The sequence below is a fragment of the Cotesia glomerata genome, linkage group LG8 (genome assembly GCF_020080835.1).
Source record: "Cotesia glomerata isolate CgM1 linkage group LG8, MPM_Cglom_v2.3, whole genome shotgun sequence".
Classification (NCBI taxonomy): Eukaryota; Metazoa; Arthropoda; class Insecta; order Hymenoptera; family Braconidae; genus Cotesia; species Cotesia glomerata.
The window spans coordinates 13,012,040-13,034,347 of record NC_058165.1 but is presented as its reverse complement, the minus strand read 5'-3'; the positions used below and the strand labels follow the sequence as shown (position 1 = coordinate 13,034,347).

Genomic DNA, 22,308 nt, shown 5'->3' with positions numbered 1-22,308 from the left:
TTTGAATTATGAAAATAAATCTGAAAACCAGTTAACCCTACAGGCACACCCTATAACTTCCTGCTATGTACGAGTTCCAAGTAAAAAACGTGAATAGAATAAACAATTTTTTTTTATTTTATAATCATCCATTTTTAAACGTAGTTAGAAAAAAAATAAAAATTATTTTAATTTTTTTTGCCTGTATTCCATGCTTTTTAAAGAAGAACTATATTTTATTCTTATGATTGTATCTTCTAAGCTTCATTTTATTTTTTTTATTTTAAATAGCTTCACTTTACAGATTTTATATTATAGCAAGGTTCAATCAGACTTCAAGAAATGAACTAGAACAGAAAAAACGATTGAAATTAAGAAAATACTACTAAAAATTTTAGATAATTCAGATAACATAAGGTAAAAGTATCGTTTGTGGCCAGTGTACCTGTTTTGGCCACTTTATTTTCAAACTATTGTATAAATATTTCTATAAGCGCAAGACTATATGAATTAATTCGTATAAATGTACTAATTCATAAATTCCATAAAAGTTCTACTTTATTAGTTTTAAATTTTTTACGAATCAATTAAAATATTAAGTGGCCAAAAATGGTCCTAAGACAGCCAAAACCGATACTTCTATCCTATTCCTAGTGGGGTAGAAAATGAAAAAATTTTTAGTAGAATCAGTTGTGAACCAGAGTAGTAAATATGGAATGCTCTATTTGTCATCAGGTCGCGTTACTAATGCCAAAAGAGCGCATTTCAACATTTACACCCTTCTGGCTCTGCAGAGCCAAAAGGGCGTATAAAAAAAATTTTTCTCCTCCAACCAACTTTAAAATGTTTATAACATTTAGATCTGTAAGACAAGTGAATAAAAAAAATTTTTTTTTGTATACGCCCTTTTGGCTCTAAGACAAAAAAATTTTTAAGCCAAAAGAGCGTATAATTTTTTTTTAATCATAATTAATTATAATTAATAATCAATAATTATTAGCCTTCAAAAAAAAGTTATAACATCGGTTAAAATAATGACTTTTCAACTCATTTTATCTAAAAAGAATATGGATTTGAATAAAAAAAAATTATGATTAAAAAAAATGATACGTCCTTCTGGCTTTAAAATTTTTTTGTCTTAAAGCCAAAAGGGCGTATACAAAAAAATTTTTTTATTCACTTTTCTTACATATCTAAATGTTATCAACATTTTTAGGTTGGTTAGAGTGAAAAAAATTTTTTTATACGCCCTTTTAGCTCTGCAGAGGTGTCGTTACATATTTCTAATTCATACGACCTTCTTTATACTCACATGCAGATATCTTTCCATTTTTGTTTGTAAGTAATGATTTTTTTTAAATACATGGAGAAGTTTTTTATCTGGTTTATTTTATTCCACTTTTTACATAGTGTCGGTGTCAATCTGGTCTTTTCTTGCGTATCATAATTTTTACATCTTCAGGGTAATGTATAAGATATAATTGACTCGCTGTTATAAGCTTTATTGAACCCTTGGTTCATATTTTTTTCATTCTTCTTAATGAACACAATGAAGTGGATCCCTTCGTAAAATTTACATTTTTTTCAAGCGTTGTCTACGGCTATTGATTTTGATCGATGTAATATTTGCGAAACTATTCCTCTTTACGTTTACGTCTGAAATTTTTAATTATATTTTATAAATGTTTTTGAATTAAACAAATATCTTTTTTATAATGCTGTTTGATACAAATGTATTACATTAATAATAGCCCATTTAAACGAAAAGTTCGAAAAATATTCACAGCTTGTAACATCAAAATGTGATTCTATTGTGAACATTTTATGAACATCCAATAAATAATCGAGAATGCTTCGATAAATGCAGAGTCTGGATTGATTGATAAATCTTGAGAACTTTTTTCTTAGCCACACAGGAAAAAACCAGTTTCCAAGCAGTATTAAATTTTTTCAAAATGTCATTTTGGAAATTGATTTAAGATTTTTGACCCTTTATGGACTTTTTAAAAAAAATTTTTTTTTTTACGAGTAGAGTCTATCAAAAACAAACATTTGTGGAGTATCTTTTTGCAATGAAAAAATTATATTATAAATATTATTATCAAAGTATTCTGCATATATTTTGTTAAATATTTGAAAATAATTCTTATGGAGCATTCTACGCGAAATCGACCACTTTAGGACCTTACTTCTTTCATTTTGACTTAAAGTTTATTTCCCTTCCCTTTCCTGACAAGCCTGAGAAATATTTTTTTGAATTTGTTCAAATTTTTTTTTCCAACAACAAAAATATTATAAATTAAAAAATGGATGGCTCAATTTTTTTAGTAGCCTTAACTTTTTTCATATTTGATTCATTTGGAAGATTTATGTCTACTTTCTGTATTCGACAGTACCTTTTTAATAAAAACTAAAAAAAATTTTTTAAACCAACCTTCATTGCTTCCTTATCGATTTTTGAAAAATTTTTGTAATCATGATTACTTTTTTGTATTTTTTTTGTTTCTTTTATTACAGAACACTTTGACATTTTTCGCAAATCCTTAGATTTCTTTAGAGTTGTGTTTTTGAGATTTCTATTTTTCTTCTTAATTGAAAAAAAAAGAATTTTCTGAACTAAGTTTATTTGTTATAACATCATTTTACATATGAAATTTGTAGACATTTGAGGGACTTCAGAGAATATTGTGGAGTGAAAAGAACTCAAAAAAATAAGCAGTAATCATCAAAAATTTTATTTATTTTTTTTTTTTTTTCAAGAACTGCATTCAAAAGCGAAGAAAAATATAAAAAATGTGTGATTTTATCGATTTTGAATAAAAGTTTAGAGTTTCAAATTAGACAATTTACCAACTTCATTTCGAATTTGTCATTTTTGTTTAATTTCTAAGCCCATTAGCTTCGTCTAAAATGCACGATAAAACAAATTTATTTTGAATATTAATCGTTTTTCAATTAAAGTTTTGGAAAAAAGAAAAATATAAAATAATTTCTTACTTTTCTTTCGTTATTTAAATAAAATAAAATTTTATTGCTTTCGGTGATTAACACTTGGTTCTATTTTTTTATTTCATTTTTTACAAAAATCTTTGTTCACTTAAATACCTAGATAATTTATTAGTTGACTGGTGTTATAAAAAATAAGCCGTTAGAAATTTTTTTTTTTCACGTCGAATAAATTGTGATCGAAATAACACTACTCCATATTTATTTAAGAATTTGAGACGGATGTCATACACTGAGAAAAAAAAATATATTTATTAAGAAAATTTTCTTGATACAAAAATCTATGTTCTTGAAAATTTTCAAGAATATATATTCTCAGCACAAGAAATTGTTAAATTGATTGAAATAGTTTTAACTTAATTTAAACAATAAATAATAAAGCTATTCTTTCGTTTATCTACTATCCAAAGATAAATATTGATGTTCTTCTCTTCAGAAATTAATAATTAATAATAATAGAATATTTTATCGTCGGCGAGTTTCTTGAGCCAAGAAATTGTTAATAGAGCAAAAGTATTTTTTTTTCTCAGTGTAGTTTGATGAAATAAAAAAAAAAAATAAAAAATGATGACCATAAAAAATTTTTTTCAAAAGTTAAAAAAACACTGAAGATAGGTTTATATTATTTTTTTGTAATTTTTTTTTTATTTAATTCATTTGAATAATACAATTTCAAATAAACGTCCCAACATGTCTAATTTTTGAAAAGTTTCTGGACTTAAAATAAAAGCCATTTTTCTAAATAATTGATAACTTTTTTTTTCAGGACACAAAAATTATTAAAAACTGAAAAAATTTTTTTCATTATGGTAGAAGGGATAAGAAACTTTCAGCTAAATCGAAAAGGATCAGGTTTAAAAATGGTTAATTTGGCGTAGAATGCCCCCTTCCCCTTATACAGCTGGAGTTTTCATTGACATAAGTTTTAGAATCACATAAACTTTCATTTAATTGTAATGTGTTGGTAAATCAAACAAATCCTTCAATTACAACTGTATCACTGTTCGCATAGATACTTGAATCGAAATAAAGTATTTTTCAATTGTAATTATTTTTAACATTTGAAATATGGATTGATTATTGGTATATAATTAAAGAACTCATTTGAAGACTTACTTAATTATCATTTTTTTTTCTGTTTACTCTATTGACTTCATGTGAGAACTTGCTTTACTTCTTTTTTTTTTTTTTTTTTAATTTGTTTTCGTTGTACATGTACATTATTTAATACTCGGAGTATATGACACTTACCGAAACAGAATATATTATATGCTTGATGCGGTGGTCATTAATATTAACAATAAAATAACCTGTAATCAAAAAATTTTTAATAACTATTTATAATTTTACGATGTACGATTCGATTTTTATACTTAATTAAATAATAAAGTTATTTGAAGAATATCATAACATTATTCAACACTGAAAACAATTGTTTTTTAATTTAAATATAATAAAAAGTTATTAAAAAAAAATTAATATCTTTTATATCATAATAAAATTCAGAATAGAAGAATAATTGATGGTCTTTGATCTTTGAAGAAAAAGTTGAAATTAATAAATTCTTTTCTGATAATTTCATTATCATTCTTTCACAATTTTTTACTTGCAACTTGGAAGCAAGAAACTTGAAGTTTCAATTTTCAATTTTTTATTCTCATTATAATTATTGTTAAAGAATAATAATTGGAATAATATCAGATATATAGAGTAATAATACAAAAGGAATAATTTATTTTGAAAATAACCGATTGTTTTCAGTAAAATTACTAATATTAGTTAAAGAAATCGGTAAGAAATAAATGAAACAAAGTTTTATTACCTTGCACTCCTGATCTGAGTATCGACAAGATATGAATACTCATCCAAAATTATTTTTTTAGCTTTATTCATCATTTTGAAATAATTTTTCGTTTCCTTTCCATGTCTTCAATCAACAATACGAATCACTAAATCATTACATCAAAGTACATGAATAAAAAATTTATGTCCCATATCTTTAATGTATTGTTTATTATTAATCGAACATATCTAAACGAACTGTCAATAATTAACACAATTTTAAATAATAATTTTTCTATATTACGTAATATGCCATTATTTTTTACATACTATTATTCTCTTCAGGTATGTTAAAAAATTACTTACTTATTTTTATTTATTTTTGCATCTAAATACTCTTCATAAGCTGATGTACAACTATGTAAATATTGGTTCGTTTAACCTAAAAATTTTTTTATGGTTTATGTACGAAACACATCCTCCGAAAACTTCAATTATTTAATTGAATAAGTAACATCAATGTTTTAACTGTCTGAGAAATAAAAATCCCATATTTTCAGTCTAACATCTGGAAATCACAGCAACACTTGAGCCAAATTTTTTTAAATGTAATCATATTTGTAGTGACCTTATCTACTGAGCACCACACATCTTTTCTTTTCTCTTATCGAATATATTATTAATTTTTACAATAAAAAATTAATATTTTTTATTTGTTGTCAGCAAAATTTTTTGATAATTAAGGATATAGTTTATGACACTTTTGTTATTTTTCGCTATCTTAATTATTTTTTTTTATTTTTTGGTATTTATGTAAGACTGTTGCGCAACGCGAGCGCCACTCTACTTTTTTTACGGAAAAGCGTTGAGTTACAAAGAATGCCGCGAATGACGCGAGTAACAAAAGGAAACAACGAATAGAGTTATTTGTTTTTTCAATCACAAGCATCTCGCTGATTAAAAGTCGTTAATTATAGCGGCTCTCACATATTATTAGACATTTATGTGTCATTTTTTGCCTAAATTCATGCATTGTATTGTTGACTGAATTAAGAATTTTTATCACAGATTAATATATTTGAATTTCTTGAACATTTCAATCAATTTAACGAGAAGTGATTGTGAATTTGAGTGGTTATGATAAATTGACAACTATCATCATGACTAAAATAACAAGTAGTGGTGATATTGAAAAGAATTGTGACAATAACAATGGACAAAAAAAAAAATACCAACGAAAAAAGCCAAAGTCAAAATCACGGAAATTTGCTTGCCGACTATCGTAAGTACTTTTTACCTTTCTTATAGTATTTGACGGGAGTCAGAACTAGATGCACAGATTTATAATGTGAATGTTTTGAAAGCAAAGTATCAAGAAAAATTTCCAATTCACTTTTGTCGTGATAAAAATGAAATTATTTTAACTATTGTCGTCCTTTTTATTTTATAATTAGTCTCTTTTAAACTTACAATAAATTTTGAAAGTTCTGTGAACTATAAAAAACGCATTATTGTGAGAGTATTAAAATTATAACTTCAGGACTTATCCTATTGCAATGTCACCGACATTTAATTTTGAAATAATTATTTACCTTTGTTGAGGAATACAGTTTCAAATAATTCAACCCATGCTAAGTGTAAGTTTATGGGGCATTTCACGCCAAGTCATGTTTTTTACATGTATTTTACGAACAAAAAATACAAAAAATTTATTTGAACCTACCTTAACTATTATTTTTTAGATTTTTGAAAAAAAACAAAATTTCTCGACGATTATCAATTTTTAATTTTTTTTCTTATTTTTATTACATGATATTTTGGCGTCTTCTGGCAATCCTCAAATTTTTTCGGATCAGTGTTCTTTTGATTTCTATTTTTTTTTTCAATCGAAAGAAAATTTTTTTTTTAGTTCTTTTTCTTATAACATCTTTTTTTCGAATTTTTACAAGTCCGAAGAGAACACTTTAATTCGAAAAAAAAAAAAAAATATATATAGAAACAAAAATTGAAAGTAATGATCATCGAAAAAATTATTTTTTTTTTTTCCAAAAATTAAAATAACAAATAAAAAGAAGTTTAAATTATTTTTTTTTTATAAACTACATGAAGAAGTGAAAAATTATTAAATATGTTGTCTTAAATACCCGTCTTTTAAAAGACAATTGTTAAAAAATGGACGGAAAAAAACTTTTTTTTTTTTGTTATTTTTCAAACGGCTTTTTGAAAAGAAATTACAACAAAATAATTGAAGCTCCTATTTATTTTTTATCATTATTTTTCAAAAAGTAATTAATTTTTTTGATGATTACTATTTTCAATTCTTGTTTGTATTTTTTTTTTTTTTTTTAATTTCAAAGTTCTCTTCGGACTCACAAAAATTTTAAAAAAGGTTTTATGAGAAAAAAAAATTTTTTTTTTTAATTGAAAAAAAAATAGAAATCAGGAGAACACCGATCTGAAAAATTTTGAGGATTGCCAGAAAATGCCAAAATTTCATGTAATAAAAACAAAAAAAAATCAAGAATGGTCATCGTCAAGAAATTTATTTTTTTCCAAAATCTAAAAAATAATGGTTAAGATAGGTTCAAATAATTTTTTTATATTTTTTGTTCGAGAAGTACATTAAAAATAAAAATTTTGAAAAAAAAAATGACTTTCCAATAAGTTACATTTTTAAAAAATTATCGCTATGTGAAAAAAAAAATTAGGAAAACGGTTGCGTTGGTTAGTACAGGGTTTCGTTGGTTATCACCAAACTTTATCAGGCACATCTTCAACATTCATAACACATATTAGTAAATTAAATTAATAATAGTCTTACAATTATTTGCTTTATAAATTAATTAATAGATGTCGATTTTATACAAAGAAAAAATATTTAGTATAATTCTGCACTGATAGAAAAGTCTACTAGATTCAAAAACCGAAATCCTGAATCAAGAACACCATTTTGAAGAAAATGTGTTTCTTCAGTGTGTAGAAAATTAGTTAAAATTGTTTTACTTTTGTCATAACTTCAGATATTTATAATTGGTTTATGATTTTTTGTATGGACACCTAGTCATTTATTTATAATTTTATTGTATGGCTATTATTTATTTACTTTACTAAAATATATTACGTATTGCACGCCTCATAGCGCGAAGCGCGTGAGGTTATGCTTTATACTCGACTGGTCAAGCTCAAGCAATTTTGTGATCTTTAAATGCCTCTATCACAACCATATTACACTTATACAATGATATAAGTAAATGTACACCAAAAAAACACTTAAATTAAACTATCGGTAACTTTCTAAAATCATTTGATGTTGCTATTTAAAAAAAAAAAACGTTTTGAAAAAAATTTTACGTGGACGTCCGGATGTCATCCCACTTTGGATGTATCAACGATTACTCCCGAACAAATTGATATTTCAAGACCGGACCTTTTTTATTAGCTTAAGAATTCGATTAACTGGGTCCGTATTTCATACCAGAGACCTAGCTTACGTATTTTTTTTTTAATTGAATTTTTATTAAAATTCACTACGATACAACCGTACAAAGCCAAACGAACTTTAGTTATTTGTCACGTGAAAACTGTGGCGCCACTTGATGAAGCTCGATTTTTTTAGACTGCGTGCGCATATGACAAGAAAAAACGGCGCCAACATTTAAAAAAAAATGAAAAATACTCTGTAAGAAATTATTTAATTATAATTTTTTTTTTTAATCAATTACACAATTAATTTTTTTCTTAAAAAGTGAATGAGCGTTATGAGGCGTGCATTTTTGGATTTTCCAAACTTTTTTCATAGATGGGTCTGATGAAGTTTGGTGATAATTAACGATTACTTAATACTTTTTATATATCTTTTCTAAAGGATAAAATGATAGTTATGTTTTATGCCTTTTTGGGATTATTTACTTAAATTATAATTTGTAACATTTCAACTATCTAATTAAAGCTTTCAATTCTTATTAGACGGAAAAGGAAACGTGAAGAAATGGAGGCGACAAAGGATTCAACAGCAGGAGATGAAGAAATGGAAATAGAAATAGTGCAAGATTATTTCATTTTGGAACCGAATAGCGTGGATGATCAACATGAGGGAATGGACCAAAAGGATATCGAAGAAAGTAAAATTTTATTTTGTAATAATAGTTTAAGTAAATTAAGTAATAATATTTCTGTAGATCACATAGTAACTCCTGAATCGGCGAGTTATCTATGCAACTCTACCCAAGTATATTCTGAGAATTCAGAAGAAGGGAGTAGTCGAAATCCTGCAGGTCTCGATGAATCCAAACTTGGTTTATTGCATGCAAAAAAAGTTCTTACTCTCGATTTAAGTGATAGTAGTTTAATTAATCATAGTTCAATTGATAACAATCAAGTATACTCTGAGAAATCAGAAGAACGGAGTAGTCAAGATTGTAATGATCTTGATGAATCCAAACTTGATTTATTGCATGAATATAGTGAACTTTCAGATAATTGTATTATAAGTGATAACAGTTTAATTCATCACACTATACTTCATACTAACCAAGTATATTCTGAGAAATCAGAAGAAGGGAGTATTCGAAATCCTGCGGGTCTCGATGATTCCGAACTTGGTTTAGTTCACGAAAACGACGAAGATTTATCTGGTCATACCGAAAGTATCAGTGGTTTAACTCATTCCAAAGTAGTTAATACAAACCAAGTAAATTTTGAGCCATTAAAAGAAAAAAATCGTCATGATTGTTCAGATTCTGAAGATGATACATCTGAGACTTGCAATGAAACTTTACCAAACAGTGAAGCTAGAAGTCTCTCTGATATTAGCGTTACTAGTGATATTAGTAATGAATCATCTGAGGAAATGGCGAACTTGAGTGATCATGAGTCTGCAGCTTTCGATGAATTAGCACTTGCAGATGCCGATGATGAAATGTATTCTGAATCATCTGTTTCATCAAAAGCTGATGAGTCACAAAATATACATGATTATGACTCCAGTTCCACGCCATCGAATTCAGTTGTTGATTCACCGCATAATAGTGATTTGGAACCAGAAGTAGAAAATCCTGGAAACAATGACAATGTCTCACATGAAAATCAAATTGATGCTAATAACGACGGCCAAGTTCTCGCTGACTCATCTCCTATTGAAAAACCTACTGATATTTCATCTATTATAACAGGTTGTCGAATAGTTGATATCGGCTATTTCATAAAGGAGTTCACTAAGTTGGGTCATGCTAAGAATCATATGGCTCATTGCGTTCGTCGTGGAGAAAACTTTCATTGTTTTGCAAAGTTAGATATTGGTTTAAATACTTTACTGTCCTGGAAATGTCTCGAGTGCAAAATGATAACTAAATTTTATACAAATCCATTAAAGCCAGAGACCAAATTTAATATCAATGAGACTGCTTCGATAAGTGTGATTGGTTCTGCAAGTACTTTCGCAGCATTTCAAACTGTTTTAGCAGTGTTTGACATACCATATATCACAAATAAAACGTATGAAAAGCATCGAAAGAAAATAGTGGAACCTCTTAAGAACGTTGTTGCTGAGGAAATGCATTTAAATGCATTGGAAGAAGCCAAAATTGCTATAAAAAATGGCGATGTTACCTCGAACGGGACTCCTTTTATCAAAGTTATAACTGATGGTTTCTATGATAAAAGAAGTTATCGTGGAGGCAAACACGATGCCCTAGGAGCTTCAGTTGCAGTAATTGGATGTGCTACTGGAAAAATAATTGATATTGAAGTATTAAATAAATACTGTTACACGTGTCGTTATCATGAAAATAGAAAAATAGAGCCACCACCTCATAAGTGCTTTATGAATTACGATCGGAAGAAAAGCTCTTCAAGCATGGAACCGCATGCAACTGCTGTACTATTCAATCGTAGCTTAAAACTTCATGGATTGATTTACAAAACTATGGTTTCTGATGATGACAGTGCTACATTAAAAGCAGTACGAGATTCTGACCCTTATAAGGCTTTCGGTATTGAAGTGGATAGAATTAAATGTTCTTTCCATATTTTCCGTAGCATCGGTAATAAACTAAGAGAAGCTTCAAAAATTCGTGTTCCAAGTCGACGAGTTCCTGCTGCTGTACGAAAAAGAATTAAGTTCAGTGGTTTAAGAATTCGTCAAATTGTAACTGCTGACATTGAACGTTTAAGAAAAGATCTTGAACCTGAAAGCCTCTCAAAAGATGAAAAAATGAAAATTTTCGAACAAAACACAGAAGTATTGAGGGAAAATATTCTGCTTGCTCCGCATCATGTTTTTGGCAACCATGAAAAGTGTCCTCGTGAATGGTCTTGTGATACATCCAAACCGAATCATTTAATAAAAATAAAACAATATGGTTTGTTTGCCCGTGTTGAGAAAATAGTCACTGATCTGAGTCAAAATTCTGTACATTTATTACATTTCCTCAATACAAATATAATTGAGCAATATCATGGCATTTTAGCGAAGTATCTGTCTGGAAAAAGAATTCAGTATGGTGGTGCCGATGAATTTCAGGACAGAGTTTACATGGGTACTCTAGACCAGATGACTTCAGGATGTCATTTATCAAGATTTTATAAGTTTTGCAGAAAAATCGTTCCCGAAAGAATTGAAAAACTAGAGAAAGAGCGTAATTTGCAAAAAATTATAAATACTAAGTGCCGGGAAGTCTCAAAACAAATGAAAAAGAGTCGAAGCAGACATTGCGGACCCGATAAAGATTATGGCCCCAATGCAACTCAACCTGATCTAAGTGAAACAGATCCTAGTAACTATGAGCAATACAAAGAAGCTCATCATGAAAAGCTTCGTAACCGTCAAAAAAATCGAACGACACTTGAAACTGAGACAAGAATTCATCCATTCAGTGAACCACACGGTTATGAAAAAGATATGATTCCTTCTCACCTGTTTGGAAAAATATGTGGAATGCGGGAAACAACTTCATGTAGATCTGTCATCAATGATATATGTAATCCTTTCTTGTTTCATGAAGATGTATTGCTGACAATGGAAGATCAGAGACTGAAAGCTCTCCAGCTTTTGGAAACGCAAATCGGTAAAAAAATTGTACCTTGCGGTATTGTTGTTTCTCATAATGCTGAAACCTTTTACTTATGTGCAAGGCCTGACGGTCTTGTTAATAACGATTCTATTGTTATTATTGTTAGTGTTTCGGATGATGAGCAAACTAACATCAATGCCGCCTTACACAGTCATAAAGATATGAAAAATTTGTTTGCTAAGACAGCATCCAATAAAATCAACACTAAACATCCAATATTCTCCATAATTCAAGGTCAACTTTATGTTACTAACAAGCAATTTTGCTACTTTGCGGTTTATACGCCTAATGATTTAAAAATTGCTGAAATAATCCATAAAGATGACAATTATTGGTTGGAAAAAATGAAGATGAAGCTTCACAGGTTTTACTATTCTGCTCTTATCGATGAAATAGTTGACAGTAGATTATCACGTAGCTTGCCTATTCGCGAGGCTCCATTTACTATCGCAGCAAGAGCTAAAAAGAATCTGGCAGAAGCTAATAAAGATACCCCGATAGCACATCAGTCCAGTAGTGCTTCAACTGTTCCAGTTGATGCGTCAACGAACGATCATGATGAGGAGCTTATAAACAATTATCGAACCGTAGTATTAAATCGACCGCTTGAACAATATAAAAATAATATTTTAACTACAGGCAGTTTTTTGGATGATCTTACAATTTCTCGCTTTTTACTAATGATAGAAAACAGAAATTTTACAATAGATTTACCAATAACTGCTGCAAACCCTCTTCAGCAATCAACTTCAGACAATGATTTAGTGATCATAGGTGGACAGGCAGATAATCAGCATTGGTGTTGTTTACATTATAATGGTCGTCAAGTAGCTATTTATGATAGCTTGAACCGAAATAATTTAAATCTGTTGTCTAACCCGGAAAAAAGATACCTACAGGTTCGATATCCACAACAATATAAACGAAAGGAAATATTTTTCAAAGTTGTAACTCGACAACCTGACGGTAGTACGTGTGGAGTGTATGCTGCTGCATACGCTACTACTATTGCATTAGATGGCAATCCATGTACGATAAATTATTCTAAAGATGCTGCAGCGATGCGAAAGCATCTTTTTCAAATAATTTCTCAGAATCAATTAGTACAATTTCCTCGTATGTCTTAATGTTGGACCAAACGATAAGTAATCAAAATTCTATATCTTATCTACGGATATTTGAATCATGAATTTTGTTTAGAAGTTCATCATGGAATTAACTTCATAAATAACGGATGTATTAATATACATTTACACTAAAAAATTTAAGACATTTTTCATAATAATTGGACTTTTAAACGTAAATTGTTGTAGCGTTTATGATGAAAAACGATTATTTTTATTCTGTACCGTCTATAGATTTAAAACTAGATAGAAATATTTCTGTTTTCATGTAGAAATCATCTATAAACCAATTTAAATGCTACAAGGGAATAGCGAGAGTTATATATGTGGTAGGTCAACTCCAATATGCTCGATGAAGCGATTATCTTATCTCTCACATGTGCTCCTATTCATACCTGTTTTAATGTATAAAAATTTTCATCTCCATCTTCATAGGCGTACTGGGCCGTAGCAATGACATAAAGGCCTAGTTGACGAGTGTGTGTCATTGCCTACACGAAACGCCTTTCCCCTCAAAAATTTCCTTTGTCCTCCATTTCTATTGTCTTTGTCGCTTTCACAACGTTTTCTAGCATCTTTGAGTAGTTTACTATGAATCTTGAAATTGTTTGAATTCACTACTTACAGTTATGCAATAACGGTGACCCTAACGAGTTCCAATCACGAATAAACAACACATCTGCAGTTTTTTTAACTGCATATTGATGCGTACCTCTGTCTGCCAGATTTCATTTCCTTTCTTCGGACACGTATGTCCTCTGGCACTGATTATCGACTTAGATGTATCTGGGCCTTGTTTTGTGCTCCTTTTGTTGAGGTTGCTTCTCTCAGAATCGTAGATAATTAGAAGAACCCATAAGATGCACAAATCGCTAATTACAACTTTGTTTCTCAAGAGGGGAGTTCTGTGGTAGTTTGGCTCTAACATGTTAGATGGAGCAAACATCACGGTTCTCACATACCTGTTTAGATATATAGAAATTTTCATCTCCTACTCCACAGGCGAAATTAGGCCGTAGCAATGATATAAAGGCCTAGCTGACGAGTGTGTGTCATTGCCTACACGAAACGCCTCTATCCCCCCCCCTCACCTATTTCTCTTGTCCATCGCTCGTTTTTCTATCTCTCTCGATCTCACAACCTTTCCCAGCATATCTTAGTAGTTCACTGTGAATTTTACAATTACAGTAATTGACTATTTACAACAACTCTAAATATAAATATACATATATTAGGGTATGTCAAAATTCAATTTCCATCAGAAACCTTTCAAAATCGGAATTTTGAGTTTTACTTTTAACAAGAGCTGTGTTCGGGAATTTCCTGAGATACTGTGGGTTGAGACGATTTATTTGATTTTTATAGAATTTTTAACAGGAGCTTTGTTTGTGCACTTCCGGCCTAAATGCGGAAATTTCAGCGGAAATGCCATTAAAACTTGGCTACTATTTTCGTCATCATTCGTAAAAAATATAAATTATAAATTTCGTGTAAAATTTATATAATAAATTCAATTATAAACCGTCAGGAATATTCGGAATACTTGAAATTATGTGTACTTCAAATAAAATTAAAAAATTTTCAATCAAAAAATTTAATTTAATCGTTCGATACTTGATTTTTTATTAAAAATTTTTTCTTCAAATGGATAATTACTTTTTTAACTTTCCGCCGAAGGAAAATTGAAAATTTTTTTTAATTCTAGAAGTTATTGGTTTTACTCCGTTTTGCGAAAATCGGATTTTCATCAGATCTCAACGTTTTGAGGTCCTACAAAGCTGTCCTAACTATTCCCTCGATGGTATCCATGTGTGTGTGTGTGTGTGTGTGTGTGTGTGTGTGTGTGTGTGTGTGTGTGTAAATCTCTCATAACCTTTGAACGGCTTAACCAAACGGATCAAGATAAGTGGCGATCCAAAGCAGATCATTACCTTTAAATTTCGTCGAAATTCTAATTAATTTCGTTCGGTAGATTTTGAGAAATTAAAAAAATAAAGTATTTCGAAAATGATTTTTTCGAAATATCTTTTGAGCGGCTTCATCGATCAATTTCAAAAACTAATCAGCTCTTAACATAAAAAAAACTACGTCGATCGCCGCCAGTCCGGTCAAGATCAGTTAATTCGTTCGTGAGTTATCGTTGATGAAAGAAAACCGAAAAAAGCGTTTTTTCGGATTAACTCCGAATTTTTCCACTCTGTCGATATAAATTCATTTTTATGAAACTTAAAATTTTTTATGGAACTTTAAAAACTGCGTCGAATGCCGCCAACCGAGTGAAAATCGGATCATTCATTCAAAAGTTATTGCGATTTGAAAATTAAAAAAATATTGTTTTATCAAACTTTTGAGCTCGAAGAGCTGAAAAGCATACAAAAGTTTTTTTTTGAGCTCGGAGAGCTCAAAATAATACACAAATTGTATTAATAACTCGAAGAGCTCTAAAACATCATAAGTGCAATTTCAAGCGTTTAGGTATAGAATTGGCGGGAAGTTGCAGGGATGGCCTTCAGGGTCAACCGTTTTCCTATTTTTTTTTTTTTATTTTTTAATAAAAAATTCACTGGAATATTAAAATAATACTGGAACATTAAAAATTATGAAAAGTATTAACCACAATAATTCCATGAATAAATAATGAATGAGTTTTAATGATATTTTTATCTCTGCAAGTTAATCAAGAAAATTTTTCAGTTAAAACTTGAATTCGAATTTAAAAATACAATACGATATTACCCCACGAAGGAGACAAAGAACAGCTAGTCTATTATAATCCTAGACTGGTCACCTCTTTTTTAGTTTCTCGCTCGGACTGTAGCGAGTCACGTTATACGGGTGACCAGTCTAGAGATAAATTACGAATGAAAATGCAACAGATAGGTTGAAAAGGTTGCCCAGGAAAAACGGATTAGATCTGGCCATATATACACAGATCTGGCCAGATCTGCCTTAGCAGATATGACCAGATCTTTAAATTGTCTATATCTGACGAGATCTGACCAGATATAATCAGAAAACAATTATTTAATTTATTAAATTCTAATAAAAATCTTTTAACATTCAATAAATATATATTCGGGAGGAAAGTAATTTTATTAAAATAGTTTATAAGTATTTATTAATAGTTAACAAATATATTTGGCCAGATATAATAAAATCTTTTTATGTCTGATGTATTTTTCAACCCAGATATAGTGATATCTGTTTAGATCTGATCAGATATGACTAGATCTGATTATATCTCCAATCCAATATCTGATCAGATATCAATAGATCTGACCAGATATAATTATATCTGGTCAGATTTAAATCTTTTTCCCCGGGTGCTGTAGGAACCAAGTATGATGAGATATTTTAAAATAATTGAATTAAGCAGTTCTCAGCTACTTATGGGAGACGATAAATGGGTCGAGCTGCTGTTGATGGAGTTTTGGTCAAAAAGGAGGTAATTATACATTTATTTCATCCGTATCAAATAATATCGTAATTTTATGAAAACCCGTTGAATTCATTGATAAAACATTAAAAACCTTCAGAAACTACTTGGAATTTTCATTGGACATAGAAAAAAAGGAGATTGTGAAGAATGTAAGGCAGTAAAAGTGGGCTCAAGAAATTGAGCAACCGTAAGAATCAGTGCTGGGATGTTCGATTGTAATCAAATCGATGACTTGGACGCAGACACCGTTAACATTATCCGAGCAACAATTTACAATCATTATATGTTATTGTTACTTTATTATAAGCTTCTCAGTTCTTAGATTAAAATTAATTTTTATTTTGCTGAAACAAATTTCGTGTACTAAATTTTTTTTTGTCAGTCTAATATAAATTTTAGTGAAAAGAAACATTTTTTTTATCAGTATAAAAAAAAAGAAGTTTTGGAAAAAATTTTTTTGTCAATATATGGGGTATTCCATGCCAAATCGACCACTTTTGAACTCGACCCCTTTAGATTTAGCTGAAACTTTATCATTCTTTTCTACTCTTTGAAAAACATTTTTGAAAATTTTTTTGTCCAACCCAAAAGAAGTTTTGAATCTCCCAAAAAAGTGGCTTTTTTATTTTCAAATAGCCATAACTTTTTTAGACATTGACCTTTGGGTACCTTTTTTTTTTTTAAATTTTTTTTTGAATGAACTTTTCGAAAAAATTCACAAAAAAAAATTAAATATGATCAATTCTATAAAATAATCGTTTTTTTTTTTACAAAATCGTTATTTTTTCAAAGTTGACAACTTTTTTTTAAATTTTTTTTTCTCAAAAAAAACTTCAATCTATTTGACAACTATTCCCGTTCATCCCGGGCAGGGCCGAATTTTTAGTTTTTTTTATTTAATTGAAAAAAAAATTGTCAAATTTTCTGAAATAATAAAAATTTTTATTTTCAATTAAATAAAAAAAATATAAAAAAAAATCGGCCCTGCCCAGGATGAGCGGGAATAGTTGTCAAATTGATTGAAGTTTTTATTGAGAAAAAAAAAAAAAATAAAAAAAAACGTGGCCAACTTTGATAAAATAACGGTTTTTTTTTTTCAAAAAACCCGATTATTTTATAGAATTGACAATATTTAATTTTTTTTGTGGATTTTTTCGAGAAATTTATTCAAAAACAAAAATTTAAAAAAAAAAAGTACCCAAAGGTCAATGTCTAAAAAAGTTATGGCTATTTGGAAATAAAAAAGCCACTTTTTTGGGAAATTCAAAACTTTTATTGGGTTGGACAAAAATTCTTAAAAATGTTTTTCGAAGGGTAGATAAAAATGATAAAGTTTCAGCTCAATCTAAAGGGGTTGAGTTCAAAAGTGGTCGATTTGGCATATAATACCCCATATATAATAAGGAATTCAAATTGAAAAAAAAAAAAATTATTTTCTTTTCAGTATAGAAAATTACACAAAAAGATCGAATTCTTAAAGAAAAAGAACTGAATGAGAAAAAGTCTGATTTTCAAAAAAATTAAAATTTTGTAAAACATTGAAATTTTTAGAAAAATTCAAAATTAAGAAAAATTTTCCAATATCACTTTTTTGTCAGTATAGAAAACTTAAAAAAAAATCAAATCTCAAAGAAAATTTAAATTTCGAAAAAAGTCTATATTATGAACAAATTAAAGTAAAAAAAAGAAATTTTTGTGTTTAGAAAAAAATTTTTTTGCTCTGTTAAAAGAAATTCCGATTATTATTTACAAGTGGAATTAATCCCATTTTAAGGCCATAACTGGGTGAAAAATTAACATTTTTTATCATTTTTTTTTTATTCTGCTTGTTTTTACGGCGCATTTATAACAAAAAATATCTAAAAAGGAAAAAATAAAGATTTCGATAGTTTTTTTGCCTTTGAAAATTGGAAAAAATTTCTAAAAAAAATTTTTCATCAGTATAAAAATATTTTTAAAATTGTAATTTATATTGAAATTAAAAATTTTGTAGACAATTGTATTTTTAAAAATCTAAAAATTTATTTTTTAATTTTTAAATAAGCTTCGACTATTTCTTAATTTCTATTTAATAAAAGAAATGAATTCACTCCGTCAATTCTATTATGAATATATTCAATACATATCAATATATATTCATTTATATATAAATTAAATCTGTCTCGGAGTGATAGCTATTTCTGTCGGAGTCCAATCAACTAAAAATTATCCACTCTGCATTTGCTCTCAAATCACTCCGTATTCACTTTGAAAATTTTTTACAGTATATATTTTGCAATACTATAATTTTCAATGTAATTATAATTTTTGTACTGTATATATTAAACTGACTATAAACCAAGATACTACGTTCTTTTACAGCTATTATAATGCAGGTGACGGTAACTATTGGTTATTTTTTTTAGTCAGACCTAAATTATAAAAAAATTGTCAAGTGCAATCGCAAAAGAACTAGCACTAACAGGAATCACTGGAAACAAAATTTCCAGAAAATTTTATCCGTCTCAAAAATACAAATTGTTCGGGTTCGCTATAAGTTATTCACATATTTCCTGAAATATTTTCAATAAGTTTCATTTCCTCTTATTACCCAAAAATTTAAATGGCAGTCACATTTTTTTAAAAGTAATGTAAATATTTTTTAATGTAAAAATCTCATTTATAATTCATGAGAGCTTCTCAAGATGAATTTTTTAAATAAAATTTTCTTGCTATAATTTATTTGTTAAAAAAATTTTAAAAATTACCAGATGTCTCTCAATTTAAGTATTATTCAATTATTTACATTATTCATATCAATCTCTTTTTTTAATGATATAATTTTTTTTTTATTCATACGAGAAAATAGTTTTTTTTGTGTATCCCCCTGGTGGTCAAGTGACTTAGCTCTGTTGTTGTACCAGAAATCAGAATTAGACGACCATTTTTGGACTGCTAACAGCAACGTCGTTTATCAGAATTATTTATATTAATTATCCGCACATTTTTTATAATTTGCAACATTGTTGTTGCATTGTTGATTTATTGATTATTTGGTAAGTAAAAATTTATATAGCGTATTATATTATAAAATTTAGGCACAACATATTTTTGTCTGATACATAACCTCATTTTCATTGTAAGGTGTGAAAATACTACAGACTTAGTGAATAGAAATAAAATTTATTGTAAAATAATCTAAAATGGCAAATAAAATTAATTTTTCAACGACGGTAAAATAATTATAATAGTTAACGTTTCTATTAAAATTTAATAATCATAACTTTAATCATGAAAACAGTATACAAAAAAAAATAATTTTCCAATAAATGAGAATATCAATTTACAAAGAAAAACGTTTAGATCGGAAATAAAAATTATTAAAAGAAATTAAAAAAAAATAATATTCATACAGATCATAAAAATAAATGTTGGCTTTTTCTTGGGTGTTAAAGTTGATAAAAATCTATAAAAATGTAAATAATTATTCGTAGCTCAGAAATACGTTCTCCTCTACGTGATAGCAACTATCTATTATTTTAATTACTCGTAGTTACCATTTATTTCTTTTGACAATTACTTTTTTTATAAAATTATTTTTTGTTATTCGTATCATTGAAATTGACTTTCTCATAATATTTCATTATGAAAATGTTAACAAAATATGTAACATACTAATTAAAAATGCCGTATATCTCTTCCAAGAAATAACCTTACATATTTGACATTATCGGTCACATAATAAATTAAATGAACAAATTAATAATAACAACAATAATAAAGATACTGATGAACGCAAAATTGATATGAAAAGTAAAGAATAAAAATTAATACGAAAATAATTACAATTATACTTTTAAATATTAAAAATTTAATAATAATAATAATAATAATAATAATAATAATAATAATAATAATAACAACTGTATTTTTGTCAATCATATCAATATTGAAATTATAAGTACCATCTATTTAAGAAAAAAATTATAATAATTATTATTTTCCTTGACAGTAACCTGCTCGTTTTGATACAAGTGTACCAATGAATCCCTATAATAAAAAAGGGAAAGGTAATTAAATTAATATTCTTTACTTTAAAACAAAAATTTTCTTCAATAATAATTTTCAATTTCGTTTCAGGGCGTGGGAAACGTCAAGTACGTGCTCCTAGACTGCATAATGAAGTAGTAAGGAGGTCTCCACGAGGGAAAACTAGACAAGCACCAAATGCGCCGCTGCAACAGAATCAGGGAGGCAATCCACCACCGCTACCAGGACAAGTGCTACTTCCACCATTGCCACAAAGGCAAGCACCACAGGGTGAAGGAGGTTATGTACCGATGCTCCAAGGACAAGTACCGTTGCTACAAGGACAAGGAGATCATCCTCCACAGCCACAGGGGCAAGGACCGTTGCCACAAGGGCAAGGAAATCATCCTGCACAGCCACAGGGGCAAGGAGATCATCCTGCACAGCCACAGGGGCAAGGAGATCATCCTGCACAGCCACAGGGGCAAGGACCGTTGCCACAAGGGCAAGGTGATAATCCTCTACAGCCACAGGGGCAAGGACCGTTGCCACAAGGGCAAGGAAATCATCCTGCACAGCCACAAGGGCAAGGACCGTTGCCACAAGGGCAAGGAGATCATCCTGCACAGCCACAGGGGCAAGGACCGTTGCCACAAGGGCAAGGAGATCATCCTGCACAGCCACAGGGGCAAGGACCGTTGCCACAAGGGCAAGGAGGAGATCCTCGACAACCTCACGAGAAAGCACCAAATGCATCGTTTTCACAAAAGCCTCCAGTTGGTCAGGTTTCAAAGAATCCTCCAGTTTCTCAGTCAAATGGTCCTAGTAATAGCTTTCAAGGACTAAATTTATCAAACAGGACTATTAAAACTTTGAGGCTTTTTAATAAAAATATGTCCGAGACCTTAAAAATGAAGACTATTACACAAAATCAGCGACAAACGGAAGAAATTTGCAGAAGTCAAATGACTGTTGATAAAAGTCTACAAGTAATTACGTCAAGTAATTCAAGCAATGAGAGCAAGCGTGAAGGTGAACCTTCTCCGCAACTTTCGATGACTCAATATGTTCCTCCCTACTTGAACCATCCTCAGTTCTACCCTGTGCATCCTAATTATAGTATGGCATCGGTTCCTCAGTATCACATGGTCCCAGTTCCTCAGTTTCCTTTCCCACCCGTTTCTCAGTTTTCTATGCCACCAGCTCCACAGTACCCGATCTCACAACTCCCTCAGTACCCATCTATGCCTTACAACTCACCATACGGTTTTCCACCTCATTACTACCCTCCACGATACTTTTAAGTTTTTGCAAAGAAGGCACCTATCATTTTTATTTTCAATAATATTATTATTTTGATAACTATTATCTACAGTTTAGAAACAAAAACATTTATTTGTTCTTATTTATATTCGTTTTATAATAATGTTTGTGGCTTCGCAGCAATGAAAATATTTCGTGCATAATTCTTAATCTAATCTTTTAACGGTAATTTTTTTCAGGTTTTTTTTTTTCAATTAGAGATACTTATTAAAAGAGTTAAAAATAAATATGTAAAAAAGATTGATTATTACTTATTCTTGATTTTTAGAAATTGGTATTAATTAGTCTTGGTTAAAATCATTATAATAAAAGGAAAAATAAAAATTTTTGATTCTGCGATTATTTTGATTGGTGAAGCCCTATAAAACTTGAAGCTCATCTACAAAGATAACAAAGAGGTTCCTGACAGTAAGTGTGATAATCATAGAGTTTATAATTATAGCCACAGGGTAAAGGTAAGTAATATTTAGAGACTATAAGAATAATCAATAACTTAAGCTCATTTTTTGATGTGATAATTGTTTGTTTTATTTTTAAGACATTTTTCATAACTAAACCAGTATTGAAGACAGATTTA

General features: G+C 29.0%; 1 protein-coding gene across 1 annotated transcript; it reads left to right on the top strand.

Moving 5' to 3' along the window:
• The first annotated feature begins 20,377 nt into the window (after window positions 1-20,377).
• On the top strand, window positions 20,378-21,712 carry LOC123270114 (basic salivary proline-rich protein 2-like). The gene is made up of 2 exons (XM_044736051.1): window positions 20,378-20,449; window positions 20,520-21,712. The coding sequence occupies exons 1-2, from the start codon at window positions 20,422-20,424 to the stop codon at window positions 21,710-21,712; spliced, it is 1,221 nt and encodes a 406-aa protein (XP_044591986.1). The 5' UTR covers window positions 20,378-20,421.
• The last annotated feature ends 596 nt before the right edge of the window (window positions 21,713-22,308 follow it).